The 22872-nt window shown below is 38.6% G+C and overlaps 2 protein-coding genes across 2 annotated transcripts; both read left to right on the top strand.

The window, feature by feature from the left end:
- The first annotated feature begins 1602 nt into the window (after positions 1-1602).
- On the top strand, positions 1603-3342 carry LOC121756804 (alkane hydroxylase MAH1-like). The gene is made up of 2 exons (XM_042152198.1): positions 1603-2157; positions 2310-3342. Exons 1-2 carry the CDS (start codon positions 1657-1659, stop codon positions 3255-3257), a joined length of 1449 nt encoding a protein of 482 aa, XP_042008132.1. The 5' UTR covers positions 1603-1656; the 3' UTR covers positions 3258-3342.
- Positions 3343-17076: 13734 nt separating this feature from the next.
- Positions 17077-19152, top strand: LOC121757281 (alkane hydroxylase MAH1-like). Its single transcript, XM_042152816.1, has 2 exons — positions 17077-18161; positions 18522-19152. The coding sequence occupies exons 1-2, from the start codon at positions 17134-17136 to the stop codon at positions 19000-19002; spliced, it is 1509 nt and encodes a 502-aa protein (XP_042008750.1). The 5' UTR covers positions 17077-17133; the 3' UTR covers positions 19003-19152.
- Positions 19153-22872: the final 3720 nt, after the last annotated feature.

Here is a 22872-nt window from a genome sequence, read left to right as displayed (position 1 = left end):
ATTAGTCCGAGCTTCTAACATGGGGCTGCAGTGGTTATACATTGAGCAGTAAATAAATAAAAATAATACCCCATAAATTAATTTGTTTTTATTTCAAAAAATAGTACATTAATTTATAATATTTGGTTGACCATATTCACTTTCTTAAGGAGTACTCAACTAGATATCCCTGCAACGTGCAAACTGTGCTCCCAATGAATAGATTCATTACTAAGAGTATCCACTATAAGCGGACGTCCCCAATAGCCATGCCCCTTTATTTGTCTACAGTCCCAGTTTTTTTGTCAGTGTCCCAAAAAAAGGTTTCCGCCACTATAGGCGGACACTTCCAATAGTCTCGAAATTTTATAACCAATTAAATCAATAATAACAAAAAACGTGTATTAAAAAAAATCCTCCTTCCTCCTTCCTTCTTCCTTCTCCCCTCCTCTCTCAAAAAATGTAGAAAATTAAAAAAAAAAACAAAAAAATCAAGGGGACGGTCGGTGCGCTGACCGGTGCGCCTATCGCCTCGGAGGTTCAGGACCGGCGCGTCCTCGCACTAAACTCGCCGATGGGCGTTCCGCCCCGAAAATGACGTCCGGCTCGGGGCGGCCTCTCGCTCCACTATAGCTCGGCGGGGCGGCGGCAGGAAGGGGGTGGCCGACGCGCCGCCCCTATAGTGGATACCCTAAGTGACAATAACTTGTATCTGTCAATCCATTTAATCCTAGCCATCTATATAATTTATTACTCCATTTACCAACATTATAACTATTAGATCTAACCACATTTTTGTCTACCACCTTTTTGTCTAATGGTAGAGTACTTAATGTCAAATTCCAAATATTACCACCAACAAATTTCTATTTGTATTTTATTAATTTTATAAAGGTGAAACTTTTATCAAAATAATGACAAATTCAATCAAATTAGTTCATTTAGGGGTATTCGGTTTCCAAGATTGTATCCCAGATTAGATATGAGTGTGTTTGGTTTATGAGATTAAATCCCACAATTAAATCCTAGATGGATAATCATGGGATATTTAGTCATAGCCCCCTATGACTAAAATAATCCCACAACTCAATCCTAGATTGTATCATAGTATTATTTTATCTAGCAAATTAAACATCTCCTTAAATTATACAATAAGATCACTGCACTTGGTACATACTTAATTAATTTATTAAAACTAATTACTATTGTAAATGGATCATTTTCATCAATGAAGTATTATACAAAGAAATTACAATTAGAATAATATTATACTCCATCCATCCCAAAAAATTCAAGACATTTAAGATTGCACGAGAATTAATGCATAATTAGTAAAATAAGAGAAATGTCGAGGAGGGTAGTTAAAATAATGCTAGTGGATAGTAAGACCCACATTATTATTAATCTTTAATGATCGACCCTAGTGGTATACGTTGTAGATAAATTGATGTATATAAGTAATGAGTTTAGGAGAACCTTCCAAAAATGGAAATTAGATACACAAAAAAAGAAAGTGTTCTTATTTTTATATTTATGGGACGAATATAGTATTGCTCAACCGACACGTATCATCTACTACACTTAAGTAACGTATGTAGAAAAAATTATTGGCAAGGTCCGCCAGTATAAACTACTATAAAGGACGTTATCCGCAACAATCAATCCACAAACAATCCAATGGCCATCATCGAAATCACATTCCTCTCCCTCTCCATAATCCTCCTCCTTTTCCTCCGGTCAACCTATCGCCGCAGAGCCACGGCGCTCCCGACCAACTGGCCGGTGTTCGGGATGCTCCCGGGCCTCCTCCCCAACTGCCACCGCGTCCAAGACTACATAACCGAGCTCACGGCCGAATCCGGCGGCACCTTCCACTGGAAAGGCCCCATCTTCTCCAACATGGACATGCTCATGACCAGCGACCCTGCCAACATCCACCACATCTTCAGCCGCAACTTCTCCAACTACCCAAAAGGCCCCGATTTCAACAAGATCTTCCAAATCCTCGGCGACGGAATCTTCAACGCGGATTTCACCGTGTGGGAGCTCCACCGCCGCATCACTCACTCCTTCTTCACCCACACAGCCTTCTCTACTATACTGGAGAAAGCCGTGTGGGACAAGGTCGAGAACGGGCTTCTGCCTGTTCTTGACCATTCAGCAGATGTAGATTTGCAGGCAAGAGTGGACCTACTAAATTCATTTATTTTTTAATTTATAAGAGTCCCTATTAATAATCTAAATCGTCTGAAAAAATATTTTTAAATAATATTTTAAAAATTTACTCTTCTCGTACTAATGTTCATTTTTGCGTCTGCCCCTGTTTACAGGATATTTTCCAGAGATTATCCTTCGATACGATTTGCAAGCTAGTTTTGGAGTACGATCCTTGCAGTTTATCGGTTGAGATGCCGAACATCCCGTGCGAGAAAGCGTTTAATGACATGATTGACGCTCTTCTCTACCGGCACCTCCTCCCGGAGGTGGTGTGGCGGCTGCAGGAATGGATGGGCGTTGGTAGAGAAAAGAAGCTTCAAGAAGCTTCTAGAGCCTTCGATGAGTTCATCTACCCTTGTGTAGAAAGATCCAAGGATGAATCAAATGGTTTTAGCATGCTAGCATCATTTAAAAAGGAGTTTCAAACGGATTCAAGCAAATTCTTGAGGGATACCGTGTTGAATCTGATGTTCGCCGGAAGAGACACCACCGGCGCCACTCTCACTTGGTTTTTCTGGCTAATCGCCTGCAATCCCTCTTCGGAGGAGAAGATCCGGAAGGAAATCAACGGCGAGGATTGGAGGAGGAGGTTTGGTGTTGAAGAGTCGCGAAGGTTGGTTTACCTCCACGGAGCTCTGTGCGAGACGCTGAGGTTATACCCACCGGTCGCGCTGGAGCATAAGGCTCCAGCGCGGCCGGATGATCTCCCGTGTGGGAAGCGGATCGAGGGGAATGCAAGAGTGGTCATATCTTTTTATTCGGTGGGGAGAATGGAGAGTGTGTGGGGGAAAGACTGCCTCGAATTTAAGCCGGAGAGATGGATCTCTCCGAGCGGGAAGATCAAACACGAGGCGTCATATAAGTTTCCGGCGTTCAATGCCGGGCCGAGGACGTGCCTGGGGAAGGAGATGGCGTTCGCGCAGATGAAGATGGTGGCGGCGGCGATCTTGCATCGGTACCGGATTAAGGTTGTGGAGGGGCATGTGGTTTCGCCTCGTGATTCGATTATACTTCAAATGAAGAATGGTTTGAGGGTGAGTTTATCAAAGATTTCAAATTGATATTGGATTGTAATACTACTACTATATGTTAATTAATAAAATGTGTATGGAATAATGGAAGATGATGGATGTTCTGATTTTAAAATTCGCTGTTTCAAACTGAAAATTTGGTTGCGATGATTTTGGTGGTTCAAGCTTGTGGGATGCTATTGTTTTACCTTGTATTGTGTGCGGCCGCACATTAATTTATATTTATTGAGTACAATTTATTTATTAAATTAATATGATATGCTCAATTGAAAAAAAATAACGTGGGGATTGTTGGATCGTGACTGGTCAACGCAGTTTGACATGATCAAACAAGTGACATTTCTTTGATATTTCTTTAAATAGATAATATTTTCATTATTAGCAAGCGAGATACATATTGATTAAAGTAGAAAATAAGAAAATACAAATAGAATGAGAGATTAATACAATCATTGATCCAATCAAGTTGATCTCTTATAAGTGAGATAGTACTACATATCATTGCACAAATAGAAAGAAAGATTATTGCAATCATTCAATCAAATTCTCTTACACAACAACGCCTTCAAGCCTTCCTTAGCATGAAGAAGGATAAAATCACGAGGTGAAACCTTGTGCCCCTCCACCAATCTGACCTTGTATCCGTACAGTATCGCCGCCGCCACCATCTTCATCTGTATGAACGCCATGTCATTCCCCACGCACGTCCTCGGCCCCGCGTTGAATGCTGGAAACTTGAATGCCATGTCCATCCGGCAAGATCCATCTCTCCGGCTTGAATTGGAGGCAGTCTTTCCCCCACACGCTCTCCATTCTCCCCACCGAGGAGAATGACATGATCAGCTTCCCGTTGCGTGCCAGGCGATGCCCGCTTGGGAGAATATCCGGTTGCACTGAAGCTTTTTGCTGCAGCGGCAACGGTGGGTACAACCTCAGCGACTCGCATAGAGCCATGGGCAGGTACACTAGCTTGTGCGACTCCTCCGCAGTGAAAGGCCTTTGTACACATGAAAATAAAGATAAGACGAAACATTATCGATCATAAAGATAGTGATACAAATTTTAAGAAAATGTTAGACTTTATGAAGAAAATAAATAGAGAAACTAAATGAAATGTGAGACATATTTTTAATACTTACTCTGTTGCACCGAAGATTGACCTACTTTTTTTTTAGGTTTGTTCAACTAAGAAGAACCATTACTAAAAATGGAAACACTTTTACCTACTTTATTCCTTTTCTCTTACTTTACTCTCTCTACTTAAGAGCACCCGCAACGCGGGCTGTGGGCGTTCCGCGTTTCGTTCCTCCGGAACGAAACCGTAGCGGAACGCGTTGCGACACTACGTTTCGTCACGGTTCCGTGCCCATGCCGTCCCGGGTGCCGTCGGCACGAGACGCGGCACGGTCTGTGCCGCCACGCGCTTCGGCGACGTGGCTCTCCCCGCGACGTGCGTGACGCCCACTCGCTGCCCCGCGAGTGGGCGTCGTCACGGTGACGCAATAATTCGATTTTTTTAAAAAAAATCAAAATTTAAAAAAATACTTTTATTTATAAAATTGTTTTTATAATTAAAAACAATTTTTACAAATAAATGAATACAAGAAATTCGTAATATCCCATATATATTTGATGGACTTGCGAATTTATGAAACCATTCTTGGTTGTTTCTCTTTTATAGAGACAACCTTGAATGTTTTATGTTCCACTTTCGATGTGGAACAAACTCATTCTTGGTTGTTTCTCTTTTATAGAGACAACCTTGAATGTTTTATGTTCCATTTTCGATGTGGGACAAACTCATTCTTGGTTGTTTCTCTTTTATAGAGACATCCTTGAATGTTTTATGTTTCACTTTCGATGTGGGATAAAATCATTCTTGGTGGTTTCTCTTTTATAGAGACATCCTTGAATGTTTTATGTTTCACTTTCGATGTGGGACAAACTCATTCTTGGTTGTTTCTCTTTTATATATACAACCTTGAATGTTTTTATGTTTCACTTTCGATGTGGGACAACTCATTCTTGGTTGTTTCTCTTTTATAGATACAACCTTGAATGTTTTATGTTCCACTTTTGATGTGGGATAAAATCATTCTTGGTTGTTTCTCTTTTATAGAGACATCCTTGAATGTTTTATGTTTCACTTTCGATGTGGGACAAACTCATTCTTGGTTGTTTCTCTTTTATAGATACAACCTTGAATGTTTTATGTTCCACTTTCGATGTGGGATAAAATCATTCTTGGTGGTTTCTCTTTTATAGATACAACCTTGAATGTTTTTATGTTTCACTTTCGATGTGGGACAAACTCATTCTTGGTTGTTTCTCTTTTATAGATACAACCTTGAATGTTTTATGTTCCACTTTCGATTTGGGATAAAATCATTCTTGGTGGTTTCTCTTTTATAGATACAACCTTGAATGTTTTTATGTTTCACTTTCGATGTGGGACAAACTCATTCTTGGTTGTTTCTCTTTTATAGATACAACCTTGAATGTTTTATGTTCCACTTTCGATGTGGGATAAAATCATCCTTGGTTGTTTCTCTTTTATAGAGACATCCTTGAATGATTTTGTCCCACATCGAAAGTGAAACATAAAACATTTAAGGATGTCTCTATAAAATTGTATTTTAAATTATGTCATTTTTTTAGGATTTTAATTATGTCTTTTTTTATTTTTTTGAATTTTAAGTTGTATTTATATTTTATGTTGTAATGTTATTTTAATTTTAATGAAGTGTGTTTGTTTTAATTGAATTGGATTGGAAATAAAAATAAAAAATGAAATTGAATGAATAGTAATTTAAGGAACGGTTAAGGAACGGATAAGAAACGGAGGGTTGCAGGTTCCGTTCCTTAGTTAAGGAATGGAGTAAAAAAGTACAGTGGGGCCCTCAAATAGTGGTTTAAGGAACGAGATAGGAACAGCGTTGTGGATGGCCTAATACACAAATTAAAATCCCTCGTAGCCCAAGGAAGGGGACATCTTCTTTGGGGCGGAGAGAGTACTAGTTTTATAATGAATTATGAGTGTAAAAAGTTAATAAATATGAATTCCATATTTTAAAAATGAAATAAAGTAAAAGGGTTCTTTAAATCGTGGACAACTCAAAAAGGTAAAATAACTCTTTAAATGGTGGATAGAGGAAGTATAAAAGAATAAGATAAGATATAACCCTATGTTAGTGAGTGGACAAAATCTTACTCCCCCTCTTTCCCTCACTAAGTGATACATAAAACACATTATCTATATAAATCTAAGACCATCCACTACGCTGTCTCTATACCGTCCCTTAACTACTATTTGACCACTATTTGAGGGCCCCACTGTCCTTTTTTCCTCCATCCCTTAACTAAGGGACAGAACCTGCAACGCTCCGTCCCTTAACCGTCCCTTATTCCGTCCCTTAATTACTATTCATTCAATTTCATTTTTTATTTTTTTTCCAACCCAATTCAATTTAAACAAACACAATTCATTAAAATTAAAACAACATTACAACTTAAACTTAAAAAAAATAAGAAAAAAAGACATAATTAAAATTCTAAAAAATAAAAATGACATAATTTAATCTTCTCCGCCAAAGTTTTCCCAAATGTGCTCAATTAGATCCTCTTGGAGTTGGGTGTGGACGCTAGAGTCGAGTGTCCTTGCCCGAATAGCCAACCGTTCTTGTATAGACGGATGCGCTCCACTTCGCGGCGGACTACATGCGGTTGAGCTTCCGGGGGATTCGGGGTCGAACCAATTTCCCGCATCGGGTCCTTCGTCTCGGAAAATCATGTTGTGCAAGATTATGCACGTATACATGATGTCGACCATGCTCTCCATGAACCACGAACGAGCCGGCGCTTTGATGATGTTGAAGCGCACTTGGAGAACCACGAACGCCCTCTCCACATCCTTGCGCGCAGCCTCCTGCTTCTGCACAAAAAGAGTCTGCTTTGGGTTCGCAGGCCTGCTGCACGTCTTCACGAAGGTCGGCCACTTTGGGTAGATGCCGTCGGCGAGATAGTACCCCATTTTATACATCCGGTTGTTGGCGACGAAGTTGATGGCCGACGCTTTACCATCCAAAACTTCGGTAAAGAGGTCGGACTGGTGGAACACGTTTACGTCGTTGTTCGAGCCAGGGACCCCGAAGTACGCGTGCCAGATCCAAAGCCAGTAGTCGGCAACGGCCTCGAGTACAACGGTTGGATGGGTGCCTTTGTGGCCGCTCGTGTAGGACCCCCTCCAAGCCACCGGGCAATTCTTCCATTGTCAGTGCATGCAATCGACACTGCCAAGCATCCTGGGGAATCCATGCACTTGTTCGTGCAGGTTGAGGAGGAACTGACAATCGTCCGTGCTTGGCCTCCGGAGAAATTTGTCACTGAAGGCTGCCCGGACGTCTCTGCAGAAGTTGAGCAAGCACATGCGCCCAGTGGTGTCTCCGATCTGGAGGTATTCGTTGAATATGTCGGCCGTTTATCCAGTCGCAAGCTGACGGATGGCTGCAGTACATTTCTGCAGTGTCGTGTGGCTGGGACGGCCGACCGCGTCGAACCCTTCTCAGAAGAACTCTTCCCGGGCCGCCAAAGTATTCGCTATGTGGAGAAATAGCGGTTTACTCATGCGGAAACGGCGACGGAAGTAGGTATCTCCCCAAATCGGGCTATCGCAGAAGTAGTTGCGTACTAACCGTGCGGCGGTTTCCTCCTGGTTCCGATTGATGTACTTCCGGGAGCGTCGTGGGGGTGGTGCTGCTTCCTCCACCTCTCGTCGTCGATCTTCTTCAAGTGATTGTTCCATTAATTGACGCATTTGCTCAAAAGGATCCATTTGTTTGAGTTGATTTAAGATGGAAATTGGAGTGATAGAGGGGATTTGAGAGGAATAGATGTGTGTTTGTGTTTGAAATGAGTATGAAATAGGATTATTTATAGAGTAAAAAAAATTTTAAAAAGGAAAATAAAAAATTAACGGTAATATTACCGTTTGAAAATTAAATTTTTTTTATTAAAATTCGATTTTTTTTAAAAAAAAATGAATTATTGCGTCATCCGTGACGACGCCCACTCGCGGGCCAGCGAGTGGGCGCGGCACGTAGTGGATGCTCTAATGGTCTTTTCTTCTCTCGCGAATTAATTTTAAAACGTAACTCTATAAATTGCTACCACTTATGATACATAAAATTATGACCAAATAATAATTCTTATGTCAACAACCAAAAATTAATGCACTTCCATCATTTTAAGATGACCCACCACTTTTATCGTATACCTTATTAAATTCTGTGTCGTACGCTATCAAAACTAGCGGGAGTATCATATATGATATATGAGTAGTATCTATATTCTCAACTTAGTTCATGTTTTATAAAATATCAAACCTCCATTTCTAAATTCTTTATTAATATTATAAATTATAAAATAAATAAAAAGGATTGAGCATGAAATTTTATTTTTTTAATTATAGTTATATATATTTATTAGATAATTTTAGAATTATATAAAATATTATATTATTTATTAAATAAATATTCTATTTTTATCATAACTATTTAAAATACATCCCTATATATATATATATATATATATATATATATATATATATATGGGGTGTTATATTGCTAACCTAATACTTAATTGTTAACAACAACTAAATAATAGTCATTAGATATTCAAATTAAGGGCCTAGATCATTAGTTCCTTGAATGTCAATACGATAAAAAAAAGTCAATAAGGGTATTAAGGTCAATTTACAACAAATTAGTTGTAACTAACTTTTGAAAAATATCTTATAACTTTAAAACGAATATAACTTTCTCGATTTAAACTATTTTTTCGCACAACATATATCAAATTAAAGATAATTCCATAAGAGTGCCCTAAGGGGCGCCCTAAGCATTTTATCCTCATGCCCTTCCACCTGCAGTGGGGTGCCCTAAGGGGCGCCCTAAGCATTTTATTCTCATGCCCTTCCACCTGCAGTGGGGTGCCCTAAGGGGCGCCGTAAGCATTTTCTTCTATTTGAATACTTAAATAACTACAAAAATTGGGAAAAACCTTCATTTCATTTATAAAATTAATACATTACAATACGGATTACAAAAAAAATACACAAACTCTGCGGCGGCAGTTACGGGCCCACACTTCTTCAACCATGTCGTTCATGAGCTGCGCATGGTCGTGTTGGTGATGCACTATTTATTAGCACTAAAAATACCTGCAAGTTTACAGGGTAGATCTAGTATAGCTAAAGGTCAGTACCGGATATCGAACACATGGAATAAGATTGCCACTGGCTATCATATACTAAGCGTCATATACTATTTAAAGACACGAATGTTTTTTTTGTTTGATTTTATTAAACTAGACTGAAAAAAAACAAATAAAAAGAAAGCAAATAAACAATGATACAAAGCAGGCATAGGAATGTAGAATATTACGATCCAAAACACAATCGACTTTCTTGAATTACGGTCTCTAGAGTTATTAAGTCGGTCACTTAACTGGATTAAACCCTCTCCCAAGGTGAGAAATCCTTAGATTAGGTGTTGAAATCAAAGTCCCCTTTAAATCTCTAACATCTAACTCCTAAAATATCGTTAAGACCAATGACCTCACGTGAAACCTCAACTCTCCCGAGTTCTATTGAATTAAAGTGAGAATTATCCATTTTCCAAGTCAACTATTTCGTCTCCCGAGTACTCTAATCAACTATAACATGTATTCAAGAGGTAGCTAATCAATTGAATATAGAAAGCGCATGGATAAATCAAATAACTACAAGAGCTAACAAGGAAAATCAATCAAATATCTTCACTAAAAATTCCACAATTGATGTTTAACTAATAGACAAGTAAAAACTACAAATAAAGTACGAGACATGAAAGAAATTGATAAAACCCAAGGTTGAATCTTCAATCTTCAGTCTTCTCTTGCCTAGATCTGCAGAACTCCGCTCCAATGGAAGATGGATGAATTTAAGGGTGGAATATGGAATGGAAGAAGTGTAGAGAGGGAGAAGGATTGGAGGCTCTGAGATCGAGATTATGAATTAGAGTTGGGTATTTATAAGCGGAGAAAGGTTTATTTTTAATGATTTTCGTGCCCTACAAATAAATAGGAGAGATTTGGGCAACAATTTATTTTATTCCTTGAATTTCCGTCAGCTTTGATTGCACTGCGCAATGTTCGTAGAATGGTCATAACTTTCTCTACAGAACTCCGATTGAGACGTTCAACTGTACACGCGAAGCTCTTTCGAAGACGAAGAGAATGACATGTAGTAAGCACTGATTGGATTTCAAACCTGCTGGCAGAATGGGCTCGAACAGAGGCTGCTACACCTTGGCCTTTTTGCATCTTTTTCTATCTTTTTCTATCATTTATCAACAAACACATTCAAAATACCAAATGTATAATACATGCAATTTAAGAACATAATTTGCATGATTGACATTTAAAACTAGTCAAATCTAGCCCTTAAAAATATGCAAAATCCGTGTTTGTCAGTTGGTTGGGCATTGAGGCATGTCTAGATAGAACCTCATTGAAGCATGTCGGTAATCCTCGAGCGGGGGGCTCGGTCGCCGTGCTGGAGGAGCTAGATGCACTTTCGTCATCGGTCCAATCAGTGATGCTCCCACCTTCATATTCGACTATCATGTTGTGTAAGATTATGCACGCATACATGACATCGGTGAGGACTTCCTTGAACCAGAGACGGCCCGGCCTTTCACTATTGCCCACCGTGCTTGGAGCACACCAAATGCCCGCTTCACATCCTTCCGCTCCGCCTCCTGCTTTTGCACAAATAAAACTCTCTTCTCACCAATTGAGCAGCTGATCGTCTTCAGAAAAACAGGCCACCTTGGGTATATGCCATCGGCCAAGTAGTACCCCATGTGGTATTGGAGCCTGTTGGCGGTGAACTCGATGGTCGGGCCGTTGCCGTTGCATTGCTCAGTGAAGAGGGTGGATGAGTTGACGACGTTGATGTCGTTGTTCGGCCCGGCTACACCGAAGTAAGCATGCCAGATCCAGAGCCGATGGTCAGCGACGGCTTCGAGGATCATCGTCGGGTGGCTGCCCTTGTATCCACTAGTGAATTGGCCTCTCCACGCCGTCGGACAATTCTTCCACGCCCAATGCATACAGTCGATGCTCCCTAGCATCCCAGGAAAGTCTTGCGCCGTCTCGTGCATTCTCATTAGGCCCTGGCAATCTACAGCTGTCGGCTTTCGCAAATATGTGTCGCTGTAGGCCTCCACAACTCCACTACAAAATCTCTTCAGGCACTCGCGGCCTGTTGTATCCCCGACGTGGAGGTACTCGTCGAACATGTCAGCGCTGGTGCCGTAGGGCAACTGACGGAGTGCAACTGTGCACTTTTGCAACGGCGTAAGTCCGGGTCTACCGATGCCATCTTCCCGATACTGGAAGTATTCATCACGTGACTGTAACGTCTGGACAATGCTGAGAAAAAGGTAACGAGGCATTCTAAAACGGCGGCGGAAAAGAGTCGGGCCCCACCTTGGTTGCTCGGCAAAATAGTCTGTACGTAGACGTTCGTGAGCTGCGGCGTGGTCGCGTCGGACAAACGCCCGACGTAGAATAGGCCTGGGGATATGCTCCGCCTTCGCCGCCTCCGCCTCCGCCTCCTCACGTTGCATAATGGCTAAGTATTCCTCCATTGCGTCGTGCACGGATGCATTTAAGGCTCGAGTCAAGGTCGGACCACCGTCCTCCGAGGAACTCCGGTCGTCGTCGTGGATCATTTTGGTTTGTGAGAAATGGAGAAACGTGAGAGATGAGAGACATGAGAGATGCGAGAAATGTTCGTATGAAAAATAGAATGACAATCGAGGTTTAAATAGATAAATTTCGAATTTAAAAATAAAAAACAAAAACGCGTTGCATCGTCCGCGCCATCGTTCATGGCGCCCACAGTGGGCGGACGATGGCGCGGACAATGCCCTATCGTCCGCGCTTCATCCGCGGACTAAGTGTAGGGCGCGGACGACGCATCGTCCGTCCCACTGTGGATGCTCTAAGGATTCTAACGAGATCTCACTTGCATATGTTCCGATGTCAAAATTTGAAAAAAAAAATCAAAAATTTTCAATTTTTTCGTACAACAACAAATGTTAACATGACATATAAAATATGTCAATATAATACATGTAGAATGTCAATATAAGCTATGTGTTAACATTCTCAAAGCATTGTGTTGATATTTTCGAAACACTATATTGACATTTTCATCCAAAACCCTAATTTGATAGTTTTTTTATCTTTTCTGATTTAATTAATAAAAAAGATAATTACACATGGAAAATTGTAGATCACAAGTTTTCTAAAATCCTATAATTTTAAATTAGTTATAGTTAGCCATTAAATAATGAGTTAGCAATGGATCAGTCTCGTATTGCATGTTTGTCTGAAATTTGTGCTCTTTTATCGCTAGCTTTATTTTCAATCAAATCATAGTACGTATATGTCTCCTTCTTTGCTTACAACTTGATAAATTATTTCACATTCAATCAGTTACCTCGAAATTTTAAGGTGTTGTATTTCAAATAAATTCAATAGAATTAATTTATCAAGCGAACATGACCTTGGTCGGGACAGAGTAACATTACTTTATTAAGTAAACCAAAAAGTTGTCTCGATAATCATAAATGGGCATGTTATCAACGCGATTTTGACCGATTTTTAAATGGTTTTAATCCGAATGAGACTCTTTAAACCATCAAAATCGGGTTAAAACCGTTTAAAAATTGACGGAATTGTTAGTATATGACCAATTGTGATTCGACTTGAAATGTTCAGGATGCAAAAATTCAAAAGATAAAGTATATAACCAAAATCGTAAAATGTGCATATATTCAGGATTAGTTTTGGTCTTTACTGGTAAGAATTTAAAATTTGGAGTTGCATAGATTGAATAGTTAGAGTTGGACGAAAATAGAGTTGCAGATCTTTAATTCTCTTACTTTTGTTTTGATGCAGCAGATGAGACAAAAGAAAAAGGCTAAAATGGTTTAAATGTTTCGATTTTGTAAAAATTCATTTCAATTATTAGACAATTTTAATGTATGTTAATTGATCAGTTCAATTAATAATTAAATTTATTTAATCAACTAAGAAATTAGTCCAAACACTTAACCATAATCTAACCGATTAGTCAATTATCGACAAAACACATCGGTTAATCGGTTAAATAAAATAAGTAAAGCAATAAAATTTTAATACTAATTCATTTTAATGGAATTTCTCCCCATCTATAATTTCTATTTTAATGTTTTCATGACTTGGGATACATCATACATGCCTAAAACTTTTAGAAATATTTTCTTTACCATCAACAAATTAAATCCTATACTAATTCCAATATTTGTCTTGTTCTCTCAAGTCTCTAGTTTAAGGACAACAAATAAATGCATAGCCCAGTCCTTTTTGTCTGCACATATCTATTTCAAATTCATAATGATTATAGCCCATCAATAGCTCAACCATAGCCCAGCCACAAACTCCTCCTGCCACATCATCAATACTAAAAATCCTCCTGCCACATCAGAAATAGCCCAGCCATAGCCTAGCCATATCATAAATAGCCCAGCCACATCAATAGCCACATCACTAATAACACAATATACGGAATTTAATTTACAAGACATATATACGATAAACATTAATAATACTATTTTAATTTTTAAAAAAAGTACAATAAATTAAAAAAGTACAAAATTTTCTAAAAAGTACATTAATAAAAAAAATTACATTCATAATCGAAAAAGTACATTGCTTAAAAAAAATCACACGTCGGCTCCCTCGCCTCCGTCGTCGCCGTCGCCACCGCCACCGCCGCCTCCGTCGCCACTGTCACCGCCGCCTCCGCTGCCACCGCCGCTGCCGCCTCCACGCAGATCGTCATTCATGCTCTCGAGCAATGTGAAGAGAAATCTCTTCTCCTGGGGTCCGTCGCCGCTCGCCATTCGGCTAACGTCTTCACCATCATCTGCATATTGGGTGCCCAACCCCGCATCGCCGGGAACCCCCCCGGCGGACTCCCTCCGGTCGGCATCCCGGGTAGCATCTGCTGCCACGGGTACGTGTTGTAGTACCCGGGCATCTGATTCCATCAGCCTCCAACGGGGATTGGGGGAGTTTGAGAACCGCTCGTCCCTGAACTAGGCTCGTTGTTCAGATCCATTTCTCGGTGTTGATCCTGTATAGAAATTAAGAAAGAGAGTACTCGTTAATACAAGTGGTGCGAATGAAAATGAAGTGCAAATCGCGTATATATAGTGTTTCGAAAATTAAAAAAAAAACCGCCGGGCTATGCGCTGGGCGATCCGGGCGCTGCAATGGCGCCGAGCGGATCGCCCAGCGCATAGTCCAGCGGTTTTTGACCGCCTAGCGCTAGGTGAAATTCATTTCCGAAAAACCGCTCGGCGGTTTTCGGCTTCTGCAATGGTTCGCCTAGCGACCGCCTAGCGCCGGCGCTCGGCTAGGCGCCATTGTGGATGCTCTAAAGGATTGGTGTTGTCATGACATACGAAAAAGTGAGATGTGCTGAATTTAGGGCGGGCTCAAGATGAGATTGTTTCGTGAGGAGTGAATGACCTAATTAATCTCTCTATCATAACCAATCCTATTAATACATAATCAGCCCATTTTAAACACTATAATTACATAATCAGCACAATTAATATTTTAAACGCATCACAAAATGACTGCACATGCGAAAATGTGCGTTTGTATTCACAACCCAAACAACTATAAACTGAACAGCTCGCAACCCAATAGGATTGGCTCAAATTAACATGAGCCACATACTGAAATGAGGTCATTTCATTATTTAATTTTTTATTTTATTACTTTTATCTAACTTTTAGAGATTAATTTAATTATTATATTATTTTCAAATGTACGTGAAAATATATTTCATTTCATTATTTGGCATTTATATTCATTTATTTTATTTTTATTTTTACTTTTACACCTATCATAAAAATTATATGTATATAAATAAAAAAAATGATATTAATTATTTAGCAAAAAAATGTATTTTCGTATCTCTATTAGTTGCATATTAGTTTCAAGTAGAATTATCAGTCATTTGTATGCATATTCATTTATTATAGATATAAAACTATTAATAGAAATGTAGTTATAAAGGGAACTGAAAATTAAATAAAAAAAACTATCCTGATTGGTCCGCGGGATTGCATGTAATCCGAAAATTTAGGATTATGATTGAAAATTTATAATCCAAAAAATTATAACTCGAATGAGTTGTACCAAAATAGCCCGACAACCTAAGCTGATTGGTTCGATTAACGTCCGAAAATAATTATTTTGGGCAGTGCAAAATACTAGTAATAATTAGGCACCAAATATATTTTCACAATAAATAGCCAAATTTGAAACAAATAAACATAAATTCTTTTTTTATGTAAGTCAAATTTATTTCTCTCAATTTTTATCATCTCTTCTTCCTCTTTAACACCTTTCATCTGCATTGCCAGATGTGGAGCTTGGCATATGGTGATGGCGGCCTCTGGTGAAGGTGAGCCCTTCTTTGCTAGTTTAGGTGTAAAGGGCTTTCCTAGAATATGTGCTACTACTTTCATTCATTTCAATTATTGATTGATGAATTAATGATGAAATTAATGGAAAGTCGAATGATTACAATATTAATTTGTTTCTGGTTTATTGAAATAAACGAGTTATCGTACTTAGGTTAGGCATATACATAATTTTAATAAATTATTCAAAAATAATGCGTGTAAAATTTTACTGCTTCTTTCGTTACAATTGAAACATTTATTTTGAACACAATGATTAAGAAATAAATGTTTATTAAGTTATGTAGGGTGAAATAACATAAACGAATAATAAAATAGATAAGTAAAAGAGTAAAATTAATAATAAAATAAATAATTAAAGAAATAATAAAATAAGAGAGATAATGTGGGTACGGACCCACTTTTATTCATTTTTTACTCCATGCTCTTTCGCAAGAGCACAACACCCACATTCATGCACTTCCGCAAGAGCATGCTCAAGAGTCGCACCTTCTATTATTCAATTTAAATACTTCAATTACTAAAAACATTTTTCACAATATTAAAATGCATTAACAATACCCGAAATACTATTACAAATTACTAAAAAAATTAAAAATTACATAATTAAAATCCTAAAAATTGAGGTTGAGAGAGTTGTTTGATATAGTGTAATTTTTTGTGTTAAAATGAAGATATTTATAGATGAAAGTGTGAATTTTGGGATAAAAATAATGAAAAAATAAATTAAAAGTGTGGAAAAAATGGATATATTTTATTGGCAAGTGGGAAAATATGTTTTCTATTAAATCTGAATTTTTCAGATTTTTTTGAATTAAAAAAAATGATAAATCAACTGTCAATCAGAGCATGTCACGTCGGCTGCTCGTGTTCTTGCCGTTGGCACGGCGGTGCTCAATGCATCGAGCAAGGTCGTGCCACTGGCAAGAGCACAACTGCGAGTAGGTGCCCAAGTGCTCTTAATTGGGATGGAGGGAGTAGTAGTACTCTTTTACTTTTCTTTGGACTGAGGGAGTAGCAGTACTCATTACTTCTCTTTGGGATGCTAAATCTAACCCGCATTAACCCTCGGGCGTCAACCCGACAGTAGCTTGCGCCCATGTCTAGTCAAATCTATGTAGTTAGTAAGTGTGTCATTAATGAACATAAAAGCACCATGAGTTGCACATTTAAATCGTTACCAAATATACCAACTTTCATTACTTTATATAATTTCCAACATCATTCTTTCTTAACCTAATCCATCAAAACTTCTTCTATCATACACTATAAGTATAACCAACAAACCATAAAAACCTACTCACCACATAATAAAAATGGCAATTCTTGAAAACTACCACTACTACATCCTCCTCATCCTCCTCCCGCTCCTAGTCTACTTCTGCCGCCTGGCTGACAGGCGGCAGAAGAAGCCCATGGAGCCAACTAACTGGCCGCTTCTGGGATTTTTACCAGAGGTGTTCCTCAACTTCCACCGCGCCCACGACCGCATCACCGAGGTCCTCAACGGCTGCGGCGGCGGCACCTACACGTTCCGGGGCCCATGGTTTAGCGACACCGACATGCTCTTCACCTCCGACCCCACCAACATCCACCATGTCTTCAGCCGAAACTTCGCCAATTACCCAAAAGGCCCCGAATTTCGCAAGATCTTCGACATCCTCGGCGTTGGAATCTTCAGCGCCGACTTCCACCTCTGGGAGATTCACCGGAAAACCACAATGGCGTTGCTCACGCACGCGGATTTCAACGCCCGTCTTCAGAAGACCGTCTGGGAAAAGGCCGAAACCGGCCTTTTCCCGCTGCTCGATCGCTTCAGCCTCGATGAGGTTGATTTCGATTTGCAGGATGTTTTCCACAGATTCAGCTTCGACAACATATGCAAAATTGTGTTGGATTATGACCCGTGCAGTTTGAGCTTTGAAATGCCTCACATTCCTTGTGAGAAAGCATTCAGTGTGGTGGCGGAGCCGTTGCTGTACCGCCACGTCATCCCGCAGAGAATCTGGAAGCTTCTGAGGTGGCTCAATATTGGCTCCGAGAGGAAGCTTCTGGAATGTTCCAAAGCATTTTCTGAGTTTATTTATCCGCGCATTGACGCCGCATGTAACGACGGTTCTGTTCTTGGACTTTTTGAAGATGTTTATAGAGAGACGAGGATGGATTCCTCGACTAGTCTGGTGGATTTCCTCAAGGACACGGCGTTGAATCTCATGTTTGCGGGGAGAGACACGACGAGCACGTGCCTCACGTGGCTCTTCTGGCTCGTCGCGCAAAACCCTACCTCGGAGAGGAGGATTCTAGAAGAATTGGAAGCCGAGCTTTGTCTCCAGAAAAAGTGGAGGTCTGATACGAATATATTTATTTATTTTATGCGTGAAAAAGTAACTTGATTATTTAGATAATTATCATTTTATTTATTAGAATAAACTGTCTTGTGTACAAGATTTACAGAGCGATTGGAATATTGATGTGACAGTCAAAATTACATGTTGATTATCAAAAATTGCACAATCAATGTGTAATTTCGGCGGTCACGTTGATATTCCAATCACTAGAAAATTTTTACAGGATATTTTATTCCAAAAAATGAAATTGTGGATACTAAATGATAATTACATAAGTGGTGGGATATTTTTGCTTTAAATGATGGGACAAAATCGATCATCTACCCTTACTTATCCCTATTTTTATTTGTGTGAAGGTTCTTCACCGCAGAGGACTCGCACAAGCTAGTGTACTTGCACGCAGCTCTGTGCGAGTCCCTGAGGCTATTCCCGCCAGTGGCGCTAGAACATAAAGCTCCAGTGCTGCCAGACATTCTCCCGAGTGGGCATCAGCTCCCACCCAACGCGAAGCTGATCATATCGTTCTACTCGGTGGGGAGAAACGAGAGAGTGTGGGGGAAAGACTGCCTCGAATTCAAGCCGGAGAGGTGGATATGTCCGAGCGGGAAGATCAAGCACGAGCCGTCGTACAAGTTCCCAGCGTTCAACGCGGGGCCGAGGACGTGCGTGGGGAAGGACATGGCGTTCGTGCAGATGAAGATGGTGGCGGCGGCGATTCTATATAACTATCATGTCCGACTAGTTGAAGGGCATCCAGTTTCAACTCGTGACTCGATCATATTGCAAGCCAAGGACGGATTGAAAGTGAAGTTGAGGAAAAGAAACTGGAATGATTAAGCCTGTTTTGTTGTTTTCAATTCTTTGTGCAAGTGTGACAAGTCATGTTAATTAATGATAGCTGCTGCAAGATTGTATTTTAGTAAGTGTGACAGCCAGGGATGTCAATCGGGCGAGCCCTACTCGGGTTGCGGGCTTATCAGGTGCGTGTTTATCCGGCTGAAATTTTATCTGGTTCTAAAATTTCAACCCTAATCCTAAACCTTCGGGTTTCGGGCTAGCCCAACGGGCTAATCAAGTTTTTAAGCAAATAATTAAAATTAACACTTATTTAACTTTTAGGAATCTTATATCTATATTCCATAACAAATTATTATATAAAAAATAAAATATAAGTTTATCATATAAGTAAAGTAATATATTAAAAATCTAAAATATTCATGACATAAAATCTAAAATATTCATGACATAATCTAAGATAACAAAAAGATAAATTGTTTAACCACAAGTTCTAAAAAAAGCCCATGTTTCAAAATAAACCTAAATATTTGAATGACATTCTTCCAAGTAAAAAAAGTCCATGTTTCAAAATACACCTAAATATTTGAATGACATTCTTCCAAGTATATAAGCTTTGACACTTCAGCTTGAGCATTAGCTTCCTCCTCGTCATCTTCAGAATCTCCATCTTCTATTAACAAAATTACTATGTTAACATAAAATATAGTTTGATAGTTTAGAATTTTATAACAAAAGTAAAATCTTACCATTAGAATATCCATGCAACCAATTACGTGTGCAAAATAAAGCTTGCACTTTTTCAGGAAGGAGTCTATTTCGGTATTTATTTAAGACATGTGCTCCAATGCTAAAGGAAGATTCGGATGCTACCGTTGTTATAGGAATACTAAGCACGTCACACGTCATCCTAGCAAGTACTCCAAAACGGGATGACTTCTCTTTCCAATACTTAAGCAAATCGATTTCAGCATCTTCATCCATCGAGAGGTCTTCCAAATACACATCCAATGTTGACTTTGTATCAGAAGTTAGACCTTTGTAACTCTTATATCCCTATAGCAATAATAATAAAATGTAAGTAAAAAAGATAAATGAAATTACTTTAGATACAAATATAAATACAAACAAATATTTAAAGAAAATAAGATTACTTACAACAAGTACTCTTGATTTCATTCTCATGCTTTCCTTACTCCTCCTTCCATGAATTTAGACTCTCCAACTTCAGAATTAGAACTTCCACTAGATTGAGGAATCTTAAACGAAGATGCATCAACACTTTTTTTCTTGTACTCATCGTATAGAGTATACAATTTCATCTTCAACCTATTGACTTTGTCCTGACTTGAAAGAGGATCAAGTGTTGAGTAACAATACTCCACAAGTTTTAACTTCATTCTTGGATTAAACACGGCTCCCATGGAGAGAATGTCGCTATAATCTTCCCAATATTTCTTGAACTTTGATTTCATCAAAAGAGACATAGACCTTACCACTTCATCATGACTTCTAGAATTCATCTCCAACAATTGAGCAATATTCCATACTTCTATAAAATACAGGTTGGAAGTAGGATAGGATGAACCAGAAAATAAATTAGTTATTTCATAAAATGGCTCCAAGAATTCACTCATCACTTTCCCTCTTTCCCACTCTTCCTCTGTTGGGCAATGCTTATAAGCCAAATCATCACATTCAAGCATACAAAATACCCGGCGGTATTTACTTCCACTGACAAGCATCAAATACGTGAAATTCCAACATGTAGGCACATCCATGCACAATGAAGTAGTAAATTCAATATCAACTTTTTGTGCACATTTCTTAAACTTAATCATTCTCGTTTCTGATGCTTTTACATATTTGATACTTGCTCTAATTTTATCTAAAGCATTACTAGCTACTTTCGACCCTTCTTCTACAATAAGATTCAGGATATGTGCTCAACATCGCACATGAAAATATTCCTCATTGCACAATAACGAGTTTTGCAACTGAAGTCGTGTTTTCAACAATTTCACCATGGAATTATTAGCAGAAGCATTATCCAAAGTCAAAGAAAAGACTTTTCTATTTATGTTCCAATCCACCAGAATGTCAGAAATCTTTTGAGCTAATTCAGCTCCAGTATATGGAAGAGCCATTGAACAAAATGCAAGTATTCTGCTATGCAGTTTACATGTTCATCCACAAAATGTGCAGTCAAACAAATGTATCCCGAATTAGTACAAGCAATCCAAATATTAGAAGTCAAGCACAACATTCCAAGCACACTATTCAATCTTATCTTCAATCTTTTCTTTTCAGATTCATACAAATTCATCACATCCAAGGCATGCGTATTTCTAGAGATAAACCTTATATCCGGGTTCAAATACTTCAAAAAAACTCGCATTTCGCTATATTCAACCCACCTCAATGGAAGATTATGTGTAACTGATACTTTAATCATTAATTCTCGGCATGTTTTTGGGTCTATTACATTATCCTTAACCTTTAACTTGCCATCATGATTAAGAAGCATAACACCCACATCTCCAAAATTCGATTTCTTCTTACAAACCAACATATGGCGACTAAAAGTGGAAGTTCCCATTTTCGTATCTTCATATTTCCATCTTTGAAGACAATGATTGCACTTGACATTCTTCCCATTTTTTTCGGGTTCTTCATTTGTAAAGTTATTCCAAACATCGGAAGTCTTTTGTCTCTTCTTAGGCTTGGAATCACCTAGAATCTCCACATTTTCAATATTAACTGATGGAGAAGAATCTTTCATTCTTAACAATTATAAATCTGCATTAGAAATATAATATTATTAGCATTGATTAATCACTACTCAAATAATCATGTATAGCCAATGTATAAACTAACTAAAATGCCTCTGTTTTGCATCGGCTGTAATCAATTATCACTTATATTTGTTTAGTATAGAGTTCTAAAACACATAATATATAAAGTAAATGCTACAAATATTTAATAAAAAATGTGAACTTGTAATGAAGCAACTAATCAAACTTTTGCAATAAATTACTAATTAAACAAATACGGTAAGTTAGGGTTTTAACAAAAAAGTACAAATCCAATTTTTAAATCCTAACAAAAAAATTCACTTTTGCATGTATATATATATAAGTATATTAATATACACGGATAAAACTTTTAAAATACTGTAGAAATTAAATTATCAAACATAGTTATATGAACACTAACATGCACTGATACACGAATAAATAAAAAAGAAGAGGAAGGGAGTGAGAGAAAGAGCACGCACCCGATGAAACATGGAAGAGGAGTGAGACGGTGGAGGTAAAACTATGAAAACACCTTATGAAACTTGAAAGTGAAGTGTGACGGTGGAGGTGAAAGTGAATTTAGGAATTAGGATGTTGAGTACAGTGGAAACTAAAAGTGGAGAATATCGTGTGGTCCAGAAAGTGGAAGTGAAAAGTCATTTAAAAAAGAAATAAAATTTTAAGAGTCATACAACTCATACGTGATATTTAATATATATTATTAATTATGTTTTTATATAACCTGATGGGATGACCCGGTAGCCCGTCGGGCTAGCCCGATAGAACCCGATAGCCCTATAGGGCTAGCCCGTTAAGCTCGATTCATTATCGGGCTAAGATTTTTTGACCCTAACCCTATAATTTTAGCGGGTTTTTCGGGCCAGCCTATTGGATTCGGGCTACACTAACAGCCATGCTAGTTCATAATGTGGACATAATTCATGTACAAACCGACCCTATTAATTGACTGTCGAAGTTGTCCTAAGATGGTTAATAGTTGCAATAAATGTTGCTCTATAACCGAAGAAATTGGGATAGTTAGCTAGTTAAATAGTGGTTGCAATAAATGTTGCTCGAGAAATGAAGCAATTGGGATAGCATGCTAGTTAATGAA

The sequence above is a fragment of the Salvia splendens genome, chromosome 12 (genome assembly GCF_004379255.2).
Source record: "Salvia splendens isolate huo1 chromosome 12, SspV2, whole genome shotgun sequence".
Taxonomy (NCBI): domain Eukaryota; kingdom Viridiplantae; phylum Streptophyta; class Magnoliopsida; order Lamiales; family Lamiaceae; genus Salvia; species Salvia splendens.
The sequence above is the reverse complement of the archived record's forward strand: the minus strand, read 5'-3'. Positions and strand labels throughout refer to the sequence as shown.